This window comes from Ovis aries, chromosome 3 (assembly GCF_016772045.2).
Source record: "Ovis aries strain OAR_USU_Benz2616 breed Rambouillet chromosome 3, ARS-UI_Ramb_v3.0, whole genome shotgun sequence".
In the NCBI taxonomy this organism is placed as follows: Eukaryota; Metazoa; Chordata; class Mammalia; order Artiodactyla; family Bovidae; genus Ovis; species Ovis aries.
In genome coordinates this window covers 151,262,032-151,274,551 of record NC_056056.1, presented here as the reverse complement: position 1 = coordinate 151,274,551, position 12,520 = coordinate 151,262,032, and the positions used below count along the sequence as shown (strand labels likewise).

At 35.1% G+C, this 12,520-nt stretch overlaps 1 protein-coding gene and 1 non-coding gene across 6 annotated transcripts in view; both read left to right on the top strand.

Moving 5' to 3' along the window:
* NUP107 (nucleoporin 107) overlaps window positions 1–12,520 on the top strand; it is a 47,184-nt gene that overhangs the window by 29,285 nt on the left and 5,379 nt on the right. For all 5 annotated transcript variants that reach the window (XM_012174597.5, XM_060412823.1, XM_004006482.6 and 2 more), the window contains 12 exons: window positions 999–1,058; window positions 1,799–1,944; window positions 2,070–2,118; window positions 6,381–6,450; window positions 6,760–6,878; window positions 7,853–7,891; window positions 8,242–8,392; window positions 8,715–8,827; window positions 9,397–9,499; window positions 10,087–10,247; window positions 10,861–10,986; window positions 11,366–11,479. In XM_012174597.5, the coding sequence (XP_012029987.2) occupies window positions 999–1,058; window positions 1,799–1,944; window positions 2,070–2,118; window positions 6,381–6,450; window positions 6,760–6,878; window positions 7,853–7,891; window positions 8,242–8,392; window positions 8,715–8,827; window positions 9,397–9,499; window positions 10,087–10,247; window positions 10,861–10,986; window positions 11,366–11,479 (1,251 nt within the window). The remainder of the gene's footprint in view (window positions 1–998; window positions 1,059–1,798; window positions 1,945–2,069; window positions 2,119–6,380; window positions 6,451–6,759; window positions 6,879–7,852; window positions 7,892–8,241; window positions 8,393–8,714; window positions 8,828–9,396; window positions 9,500–10,086; window positions 10,248–10,860; window positions 10,987–11,365; window positions 11,480–12,520) is intronic.
* On the top strand, window positions 5,459–5,590 carry LOC114114252 (small nucleolar RNA SNORA38). The gene has a single exon (XR_003589082.1). It is a non-coding gene; the product is annotated as a small nucleolar RNA SNORA38 (small nucleolar RNA).

Here is a 12,520-nt window from a genome sequence, read left to right as displayed (position 1 = left end):
GTTCAGATTGTTCCTTGATAAATCAATTGCATTGGAACAAATTCACATTTTCAAAACAAGCACTATAGCAGAACTGACTGTAATGGGAAGATGACTGAAAAACATTAAGAGCAGGCAGTGGTAGTCCTCAAATGCTGCTCTAAGTTGACTGAAAAATATTAAGAGCAGGCAGTGGTGGTCCTCAATTGCTGCTCCAAGGAATGGGAACTTTGTGCCATAGATAGTAGTGAACCATCAAAACCTTGAGGGCGTGTGACAGCAGTGCTTTAAGAAGATTAGCATGGCAGTGGAAAATAGGCTTAAAATTGAATGAACTAAAGACTGAGAAACTAGTTAGAAGCCTATCACAATTATTCAGACACTAAGAAATAAGGGCCTGTCCTAGGTTAATATGGCGAGTAGAAAAGAAAGGAACAAAAAATGGTCAGGAGCAGAAACTGGAAACAGAAGGCAGAGGAAGACTCAATTATGTAGTGAGAGTCTCTGAAGACTCTTGTTTGGATGATGAGAAAACAGGAAGTGTCATTAATAGAATCCAAAAGTAAAATGGGATAATTTGGTGAAAATTATTAATTCTGCTTAGAATTTGATGCAAACTGGTACATGTCAGGCTCCAAGGGCCTTGTTTGATGTTCTTAGATCAGTTTCAGGTAGTGTTAGGTATTTAGCAATTTTATAGGAGAAAACGTCTATGCGGATTCTATCTGGAATAAAATTTGACTGTAAAATAATCAAAGCATCAATTAGAGTTGAATCTGCTTTCACTCTATATTTGAAATTTAGCTGTTTGACTTTTCTGGAAGATTTCAGTATTGACTACATCAAACTAAGGGATCCTTCCTTCTTAGTCCCCCAGTAGATCTTTTACTCGAGTTTAGAAACTGTTCGGGGACAAATAAGTTCAGTTTAGAAGATACTGCAGAATTCCAGATTGTGAAAAAAACTGACATACTGAGATAAACAGTAGTTCAATTTTATTTATATTCATTGTATTTCAGGAGCTTTTTAATAGATATGAGAGAGCAATTTATGCAGCTCTAAGTGGGAATCTCAAGCAGGTATGCAATGTATTTTAATAATTCTTTTTTCCTATGGAATGGAATCGGCTGAATGAAATATTCTAATACAGTAATCATATAAGCTTAAGCTAGTTTCTAACGATAGCGATGATAAGATTATTATGAAATAGATGTAACTTGAGCTACTTAATTTGATGTATCCCATGTTTTAATCTGTGCAGTCAGACTTCAGTTTCTCAGAATTGTAAATTTAATTACAATACACATTTATAACTTTTGTAACTATAGCTTTATCCATAAATGTACCCCTAAGGCACAGTATGACTGTTAGAATTGTCTCACGTACGTGTGCTTCTCACAACTCCCTCTATCCCCTACATTTTATAGCTATTTTGAGGGATGTTATTTTAATTAGTTGAAACACCATCTTATATCAGCATGGAAAATTGATGCTATAAGAGTCCAGACTTCTTAGAAGATGTGGCTTGAGGGATCTCCCTGATGGTCTGGTGGTTAAGACTGCGCTTCCACTGTAGGAGCTACTGGTTCCATCCCTCTCTTTCCATGTGGGAACTAAGGTCCCACAGGCTGCCCACTGTGCCCCTCCACCAAAAAGTGGTTTGGGGAGAAGTTGGAGACACAGGGTTATTTGGATGATAGCTTATAATCCATATGTTTTATGTTATTATAGTGATTTTATAGTTCATATCAAGAAGTTCCACTGCTTTTCCTTTTTTTTGTTGACTGTCTGCATGTTTCTGTTTTGGAATGGGGTGAAGCTGCTTCCAGTCTGTGACACCTGGGAGGACACAGTGTGGGCCTACTTCAGGGTGATGGTGGACAGTTTGGTTGAACAGGAGATCAGGACATCAGTAATGACTTTGGATGAAACTGAAGAACTCCCTAGAGAATATTTGGAAGCAAAGTGAGTCTATTGGTTTGTTTTCCACCATGAGGATTTGTAGTATGCTCTAAAGTTTTATTCTGTAGTCTTTTTCATATTATATATTAATGTTACTTTATCCGTTTTCTTGATTTTTGTTTCAAAAGTTGGACCTTAGAAAAGGTTTTTGAAGAACTTCAAGCTACTGATAAAAAGGTAAATATTAATATTTTAGGATAATTGGAATCGGGAACTAAATGTTACATTGTTGTGTACTATAGCTGAAAGGCACAAAAGTATGTGGAATCTTGTTATATTCTCTCTTCCTTTCCTCATGGCATACTCAAGTAAGAGATTGCTTTAAAAGGAAGAAACTTAATTACATATTTAAATGATATATCATTTCTGTTTATTTAGTTTAGAATTTATTTCATTGAAATATATGGCATGCATGTAGGCTAGTTGATTTCTTTCTTCTTGAAAAATTAAATTGGAATGCAAAATTAACAAAACTTTGTTTTCCTAAATCTCAAAATAATTAGTATTTTTTAAAGTAATATTCTTAAAACTTTAAAAAAATGACCTCAGTATATATTGTAACAAAATAATCTAAAAATGTATTATATAAGTAAGATCTTTATAAAATTTCCTCCCAGCCTCCTTAGGATTACTCTCATTCACTGAGATGATAAAACATGGACATGTATCCTTCATATCCTTCTCCACACTCTTAGAAATGTATGTAAATATTCTAATATAAGATTTTGGTTTTTAGAGGTTGTTTTTCGTGTCATTCTACCTGCATTAGTTTATGGCTCCCTCCTTTGCTCCACCCCCGTTTAAGGAGACTGTCTTTGAGTTAATGCATATAAATTTAACAACCTAACTTATTATTTTTAATAGGTATATAATATTCTATGAAATGTGATATATCCTTTTTGAATCATTCCCCTTTTGGTAATCATTTGGGTTACTTCTAGCATTGCAGGGAATGTTCTTGTTAGTCTTATTTATGCTTATCTACTAGTCCTGTTTCTTTACAATAAGTTTTCTGAAAGCAGGGCGGCTGAGTTAAAGGGTATATGTATTTTAAATTCATTCCCTGGTTGTAGCAATTAATTCATATTCCTACAAATAATTTATAGACATGGCCATTTCCCTACCTTCTCAACTAGCCCCACATGTCAGTTTGTTTTTGCCAACCCATCAGATGAGGTGGGAAGTAGAAACTCCCTGTTCTTCTCATAGTTCCCTGTCTATTCATAAGGCTGAGCAAGTTTTCCAGTGTTAATTGACCATTTTTTAATTTCCTATTTAGAACTTTCACTTATTTTTCTGTTGAATTTTATCTTTTCCTTTTTATTGTATAAGATATCTTTGTATAGTGAAAAAAGTTAATACTTTATCAAATTTTTCTTTTTAAAAAATCAGTCTGTTTTAGAGATTCTAGCAAATGAAAATAAAACAAATGAAAGTCATTTTATTTTCCAGCAAACGAAAGTCAAGGAATAGATACAAATCTAGAGGGGAACATTTACATATGATAAAAATATAAATCTAGAAAATTTGTGAATCAATAAGTTACTATAATTAAGAGAATTTTTAAAGTGTCTAAATTCAAGATAAAGTTATAAAAAAATTATAGCCTTTTTGTACTTGTTGCAGCTAGTAAGAAAAGGATTTCAGTTCAGTTCAGTCACTCAGTTGTGTCTGACTCTTTGTGACCCCATGAACCACAGCACACCAGGCCTGCCTGTCCATCACCAACTCCTGGGCTCTACCCCAACTCATATCCATTGAGTCAGTGATGCCATCCAACCATCTAATTCTCTTTTGCCCCCTTCTCCTGCCCTCAAACATTCCCAGCATCAGGGTCTTTTCAAATGAGTCAGCTCTTCGCATCAGGTGGCCAGAGTATTGAAGTTTCTGCTTCAACATCAGTCCTTCCAGTGAACACCCAGGACTGATCTCATTTAGGATGGACTGGTTGGATCTCCATGCAGTCCAAGGGACTCTCAAGAGTCTTTTTACAACACCACAGTTCAAAATAATAAATTCTTTGGTGTTTAGCTTTCTTTATAGTCCATACATGACTACTGGAAAAACCATAGCCTTGACTAGATGGACCTTTGTTGGCAAAGTAATGTCTCTGCTTTTTAATATGCTGTCTAGGTTGGTCATAACTTTCCTTCCAAGGAGTAAGCGTCTTTTAATTTCATGGCCGCTAATCACCATCTGCAGTGATTTTGGAGCCCCCCAAAATAAAGTCAGCCACTGTTTTCACTGTTTGCCCATCTATTTGCCATGAAGTGATGAGACCGGATGCCATGATCTTAGTTTTCTGAATGTTGAGCTTTAAGGATGCTAGAGTTGGACTGTGAAGAAAACTGAGTGCCGAAGAATTGATGCTTTTGCACTGTGGTGTTGGAGAAGACTCTTGAGAGTCCCTTGGACTGCAAGGAGATCCAACCAGTCCATTCTAAAGGAGATCAGCCCTGGGTGTTCTTGGAAGGAATGATGCTAAAGCTGAAACTCCAGTACTTTGGCCACCTTATGCGAAGAGTTGACTCATTGGAAAAGACACTGTTGCTGGGAGGGATTGAGGGCAGGAGGAAAAGGGGACGACAGAGGATGAGATGGCTGGATGGCATCACCAAGTCGATGGACGTGAGTTTGAGTGAACTCCGGGAGATGGTGATGGACAGGGAGGCCTGGCGTGCTGCGATTCATAGGGTCGGACACGATTGAGCAACTGAACTGAACTGAAGCCAACTTTTTCACTCTTCTCTTTCACTTTCATTAAGAAGCTCTTTAATTCTTCTTTGCTTTCTGTCATAAGGGTGGTATCACCTGCATATCTGAGGTTATTGATATTTCTCCTGGCAATCTTGATTCCAGCTTGTGCTTCATCCAGCCCAGTGTTTCTCATGATGTACTCTGCATATAAGTTAAATACCCCCAAAAGTCTCATTTAAATTACTGACCAAAACTGTAAGATGCCTAGGAATAAATAGCCAAGGGTTTGAGTACCTCCATAAAAAAACTATAGAATCTTATTGAAAGACAGAAATAAATAGATTTAGCACATTCCCGAATGAGATGATTTGTTGTTAATATCAGTCATTCCAAAGTTAACGTTGAAACCTATTGCTTTGGGGTATTATTTCAGAACAGAAAATTTCCAAATAAAAGAGTAAGTGAGAATAGAAATAAGATTTAGAAAAGAACAGTAGTTATGTTGTTCCTTAATAAAATAACAATTTAATAAAACAATAGAATTGGCACAGGAATAAATAGATCATCAGAATATACAAGTCTGTATTAGATTCTAATATATATGAGAACCTAATAAAGGACAGATGACCTTTCCTTTCAGAGGAAGAGGGGTGGTTTATTTACAGACATGGTATGGACATAATTGATTTTCCATCTGAAATAAAACAAAGCTAGATCTCTGCCTCATGACATGCATTACAATCAGTTCCAGGTGGAGCAAATATTTGTAAAAAAGAAAGAAAGACTGCTGGAAGAAAATTTAGACAAATAAAAATTAAAACCCTCCTACAAAGGCAGGTCTATGGTTTCCTGTCTTTTGGACACATAAGAATTGGAGGCAAGGAAATGTGGATTTAGAGAAGTCCGGTGCTAGCTTGCTTGCTGCAGGCTCACGATCAACCATCCCATGTAGAAAAAAAAAATTGACCAAAAATATAGAAATTATTTTCTTTAGGAAAAAAATTTAACAGCAGGTTACTTGTAAATTTTTTCTACTCTGTGCCTAATCACTATTTTGATGGATTTTATTACTCTTGGTACAATTTGCAGATGAATGCTTCCAAAACCCACTGTTTATATTGAAGGAAATCTTATAGTTTATTTTGCTTTGGTCATCTGTCCCCTTCTCTTCTGGTTCACCATGCACAGTCAAGGAAAACAGTAAAATACATTAATAAAAATATATCTGTCTATGTGTGATTAAAGCATTTTAATTGAAAAAAGAAAAAGTTTTATAACATTTACAGAGATTAAATTGTTTTATCACAGTTCTCTGTTTCAAAAAATAATGTTCAACCTTGAGTCCCAACGGCAGTATCTTTCTCATACTTTATTTAGGTTTCCTAATACCCTTCATTTCCAGCTTTTTCTTTGTCTGAATGCACGTGTGCTAAGTGGTTTCAGTCGTGTCTGACTCTGCGTCCCCATGGACTGTAGCCTGCCAGGCTCCTCTGTCCCTGGGATTCTCCAGGCAAGAGTACTGGAGTGCATTGTCATGCCCTGCTCCAGGGCATCTTCCCGACCCAGGGATCGAACGTCTCCTGTGGCTCCTGCGTTGCAGGGTGATTGTTTTACTGCTGAGCCACCGGGGAAGCCCTTTGTTTGTATATGTTCCTTCAACACTTTATGTTTTTAGCTTACCAATGAGTATATACTACAGAATGACCATAATAAATTTACAGAAAATGTGAAAATTTTTTCAGAGAGTTCTAGAAGAGAATCAAGAACATTATCATGTAGTTCAAAAATTCCTTATCCTGGGAGACATTGATGGTAAGATATATTTTATTTTACTTTGCATGAGTTCTTTGGTTTTTTAAAGTAGTTTTCTAAAAAGTTATCAAAACAGTGCACATGACTTACCACATCTTGTCATCTCTTTCAACCTATTTGACTGCAACTATATAATTTTTAGAAAATAAAGTTTGACTTTAATCCAGAGGCTGTTTGATGTGGTAGTTCATAACAATAAGGCAGTGAATTGATAAGAGTGCTATATGAATATAATAAATGTCCTTGGATAGAGTTTATGTCTCTTTTTTGATTTGTATCCATCTAAATCTTTGCTTTAATGGTTTGTAGGTTTGATGGATGAATTTAGCAAATGGCTTTCCAAAAGCAGGAACAGTCTACCTGGACACCTCCTCCGCTTCATGACTCACCTCATTTTGTTTTTCCGCACTCTTGGACTACAGACCAAAGTAAATAAAAATGAGCTGTATACTCTTCTCTGCAAGGCTGACGCTTTATACATCTGTTGTTAGGAAAACATGATACTACTTTGGGGTTTTGTTTTCTAAAATGGTGACCATAGTCTCACATTGTCGCTCAGTGATAACTCACTGCAGATGACTCTAATGTTCTGATCTGTGACTACAGAATGCTGATGTTTACCTGGACTGGAGACAGTTTATAACTTCAGTCCTCATCAGTACCCAACTCGAAATCAACCAGCAAGCTAACTGAACCAGACTAAGTTTTCTGTGGGATTTTAAGTCTTTGTTTTCTTTCTTTTTCTTCTGTCCTAAATGATTGGTAACATTTTGGGCAGAGTATGCATAGAAGGCAGAATGATGTAGTAGTTGAGAGCTGGGGTTTTGAATTAAAAATCTTGGATTCACATTCTTACACAGAAGCTTCTAGTGGTGTAAATCTGGGTAAATAAAACCTCTTTAAGTCTTAGATTCTTCCTCTGAAATGTGAACAGTAATAGTAATTACTCACAAAGAGTTAGGGTAAGTTAATACAAGAAATTTGTTAAGCAGTTAGCCTTGCATGTAGTAATTGCTGCTAAGTCATTTCAGTCGTGTCCGACTCTGTGACCCCACAGACGGCAGCCCACCAGGCTCCCCCGTCCCTGGGATTCTCCAGGCAATAACACTGGAGTGGGTTGCCATTTCCTTCTCCAATGCATGAAAGTGAAAAGTAAAATTGAAGTCGCTCAGTCATGTCTTACCCTCAGCGACCCCATGGACTGCAGCCTTCCAGGCTCCTCCATCCATGGAATCTTCCAGGCAAGAGCACTGGAGTGGGGTGCCATTGCCTTCTCCAGGCATGTAGTAATTGCTCAGTGGTAAATACTAAAAATCATTATGACAGGATTTTTATTAGTATTGGTGGTACACATAAACAGCTGTATTTATAATTTAATTATATCTGTTTTTTTCCTATGAAGGAAGAAATTTCCATTGATGTTTTAAAGACATACATACAGGTAAACTCTGGTAAAACAGGTAAAATCAAATCCACAGTTTGATTCTTTTTTTTCCTTTGACCATTTTAATGAAAACATAAATCAGAATGATAGTATTTTAATATCTAGTGGCAGAAAGGTTATCAAAATATCATAAATATCATACCAAATATCAAAATACATAAATATCTGTTAATTATCATAAATACTTTGTTTTGGAATTTAAAGTTAATCCTGTTTAGCAGTACAACTCTATGTCTGTATGCATCTCTCCTAAATATGTTAAAAATTTTGAATTGAATAGTGCTGTTGTTCCTAGAACTTGCTTTATTATTGACATATTAACATTTTGATCCTTTTCTATTTTTCAGCTTTTAATAAATGAGAAACATACAAATCTCATAGCATTTTATACCTGTCATTTGCCTCAAGACCTTGCTGTTGCCCAGTATGCATTATTTTTGGAAGGTGTTACAGAGTTTGAACAGCGCCACCATTGCCTGGAGCTGGCTAAAGAGGCAGGTAAAAATGGAAGGCTTCATCTGTTGGGCTCTGTAAGCAGATTATCATTTTGTCTTAGTAACATATATCCTTCTAGTTTTAAATCCTGTTTTTCTTGAGAGGAAAAGAAGGAATGACATTTTCAATGAAATTCTGTTTTGGAATGAAATAACTTATACTGTATATTGTGTAAAATATCTTTTAATTTTGGTATTTTCTTTTATAATTTCTTTCATATTTTAAAGAATTGTTATCCCAGATTTACTAAATCATTGTGATTATTTAAAGAATATTAGTGTGAATGAGTAATTTCTTGTTTCTGTCCCTTCAAAAAATGTTTTAGATTTGGATATTGCAGCTATAACAAAAACTGTAGTTGAGAATATTCGAAAGAAAGATGATGGTGAATTCAGTCATCATGACCTGTCCCCAGCCTTGGATACGGGTACTACCGAGGTAATATGAGGGTACAAGAGGTGTATTATGTGACTGAATAATCCCTCGTGTTATGCTTTTTCTAAATGTCTACTTTAAAATACTCTGGCTTCTTTATTTTTTAAAGAGTTTTTCTTTGTCAGCCAAGTTATAAAAATTGTCAGCAAACTTAAGTCTTGTGTAAGGAATTGCTTAGTAGTAGTTTTATGTTAAAGGAAGCTTCTTTAATAGTAAAAACCTGAGCATTGAATTTTTACTCATCTGATTATTCTAGATACTTGATCAGTTAACTAATTTTTATGTAGTTTAATTGTTCCTTATTTTCAGAAAAGAATAGAAAGTTTTATCTAGGAAAGAAAAGGTTGTAGAATAGCACTTAAAGGAATCAGATAATTAAATTGGTGGCACATCAGATATAGAGCTATTAAATGTGAAAATAAACCAAGAAAAGCTATTTTCTTTCATAATTTTGTGTAACCTGAAGGAAAATAATCATTAGTAGTACAGATGTAAGCCAGTTCTATTAATGTGTAGAATATCTTAGGGAAAAAGCACAATTGACATTTCTTTTTTTCCAATTAAATGAATAGGAAGACCGATTAAAAATTGATGTAATTGACTGGTTGGTATTCGACCCAGCACAGAGAGCAGAAGCACTAAAACAAGGCAATGCGATAATGAGGAAATTCTTGGGTATGCTCTATTTTATATTATTTTTACAAAGTTTTTTTTTTTCTGTTCTTAAATTTTGTTGTTTTTCTAACCCTTCCAGTAGGGTAAGGTACAAAATACCCACTTTTATGGCTGATATTGTGAAACAAAACATATTTAATAGTGACTTACTATGTCCCACTCAATTTTATATATAATCTCAAGGTTTTGAAAAATGGAATTTTTTTTTAAGACATAGTATGTGAAAGTAGCTGTGGGATTTCCTGGTGATCCAGTGTTTAAGACTCCGTGTTCCATTGCAGTGGATTTGGATTCAGTCCCTGGTTGGGGAAGTAAGATTTGGCATGCTATGCAGGGCAGCCAAAAATTGAAATATATAATGAAAACAAAAGTAACTACATTTAATTAATCCTTCATGTGACTGTCACACTGAAATAAGGAAAAGCCCAGCCATTAGGTAGAAAGATCCCCCAAACCTTTAAAAGAAGTACCTTGGGCCCTGAATGGTTACAGGCCACGGTGAAAGTTGTAGACTAATAATTTGACTCCTTTAGAAGCCACTACACAGAAATCCACGTATATTGAAAAACTATATGTCTTTTTCCCAGCCTCAAAAAAGCACGAAGCTGCAAAAGAAGTATTTGTGAAAATTCCTCAGGATTCAATAGCAGAAATCTATAACCAGTGGGAGGAACAAGGAATGGATAGCCCACTTCCTGCTGAAGATGATAACGCTATCCGAGAACATTTGTGCATCAGAGCTTACTTGGTGAGATTGTAGAGAAAACCACGAAGTGCCTGTCTTTATGATGACTTTCAAACCTGATTCACTCTCAAACCTTAAACTACTTTTTTGAAAAGTGGTGATTGACTTACTATCTTACCTCCCTTGTGACTGTGGGAATCACTGATCCCTAAAAACTTGGAAGTCCTGACCTTGTCTTCATGTGCAGGAGCCTCTAATCATTGTTAACCAACACACCATGTGTTTTCTTAAGATTCTTTGAATTCTTAACTTTAGCATTTCTGCTTTTGGCAACAACTGAAAAAAGCAAGATAATCTATATTATGACTAAAATAACAACATACTCATTCAGAATTCATTCAACAAATAATAAAGTGATTAGCTAGGTTTTAGGACTGAGTCTGAATTTCTTTGCTTCCCTCTGGAAGCTAATAGGTTCATCAAGGACACAGATAAGCACGTGAATATCACAAACAAAATACTTATTCACTGTAATTTTTTTGTATAAAAAAGAAATATTGAACAATTTTATTTCTTACTACTGCAAAATTCTAAGAACCAAATTTTTAAAAATTGTATTGAACATATGTGAAAAGTTTTCATTTTTTGTATTTTTCTATTTTACTTTACATTTTAGGAAGCCCATGAAACCTTTAATGAGTGGTTTAAGCATATGAATTCAGCTCCACAAAAACCTACTTTGACAACTCAAGCAACTTTTACTGAGAAAGTGGCTCATGAACACAAAGAAAAGAAATATGAGGTAAGTTAAATGTAGATGAGACATGTCTCATTGCATCTCAGAAATACAAGTCATATATGTAAGATCATTTCTTCAACAGTTATATTCCCATTATAAGAGTTGATCTTCCTTATTACTGTTATACTTTGAAGAAAGAAATCTGTTTAGTTACCTTTTTGTAGATAATTAACCAAACATGAAACGTACCTTCAAGTGACAATAATGTTCATTTACATGGTAAACATTTTAGTGTTTTATTGAACTGCAGTCTGTTGATGTTTATTTTGTATTTGGCTTACTGAATGTCAGTTCTTTAGAATGATGTTCCATATATGTACATCTCTGTACTTTGCAAATATATTATAGTCCACTATATATCTGCCTTATATCTGTTTTCCAGATGGATTATGGTATTTGGAAAGGGCATTTGGATGCCCTAACTGCTGATGTGAAGGAAAAAATGTACAATGTCTTGTTGTTTGTTGATGGAGGGTGGATGGTGGATGTTAGAGAGGTAAGCTCTGTGCATTGTTACAAGCTACATCTTTTTTTTTTAAGTTTTTTCTCTGAATAGGAGCAGTTACAGATCTTGTATTACCTTTGTACTATATTATAACTGAACATCCCATAATTTAAGTCTAACCTGGAATACTAGTTAGGGAATATATGAATGTCTGACTCCTGGGTAAACTATTTCTCCACATTTAATATGTTCAGTCAGTATAGTATAGTAAAATCTAATTTTTAAAAATTCTGGACCAAAAATCAATTATTCATGTATTCAACTCAGTCTGTAGAGGTGAAGATAAGTCTAGTAGAGTGAGTAAGACATACATAAAGCAGGGACTCTCACCTCTGAACTGCCCATTTAAATGACCTGGAGAACTTTTTAAAAAATACTGGGTTGATTCCCCTAGTGGCTAGCAGTGGGGAGAGGGAAGGAGGAGCAACATAGGGGTTGTGGGGTGGGAGGTACAAATCACTGGGTGTAAAGTAGGCTATGAGGACATATTGTACAACATGGGGAGTAAAGCCAGTATTTTGTAATAGCTAAATGGATTATAACCTTTAAAGGTTGTATTAAAACAAAACAAAAAAACCTTTTAATGAGTCCCCAAAAGATATGACAATTAAATACAATATGTGATTCTAAACTGGATCCTGTGTTGGAGAAAAAAAGATGCTATAAAGGACAGTGTTGAGTCATTGATGTTGGTATTATATCACTGTTAAATTTTCTGAAGTCATTAACTGCAGTGTGACTATATTAGGAAAAAAAATCCCTTTGTTAGGAAATAAACTCTGAAACATTCAGAGGTAATGGAACATGATTATGCAACTTGCCCTCAAAGGGTTTAAAAAAAAAAAAGTTTAAATTACCTGGAAAGCGTTAATGTGTAGCCTGGGTTGAGAGTCAGTTACAGAAGTACTAAATGCCAAAAAAAAAAAAAAAGCACAGATGCAGTATTTTCTGACTTCAGAGAAAGCAAAGGCTGCTTCTACCCAGAAGAGATCTGGACAGAATGCTTAAAAGGTATAGCATTTGACTGAACCT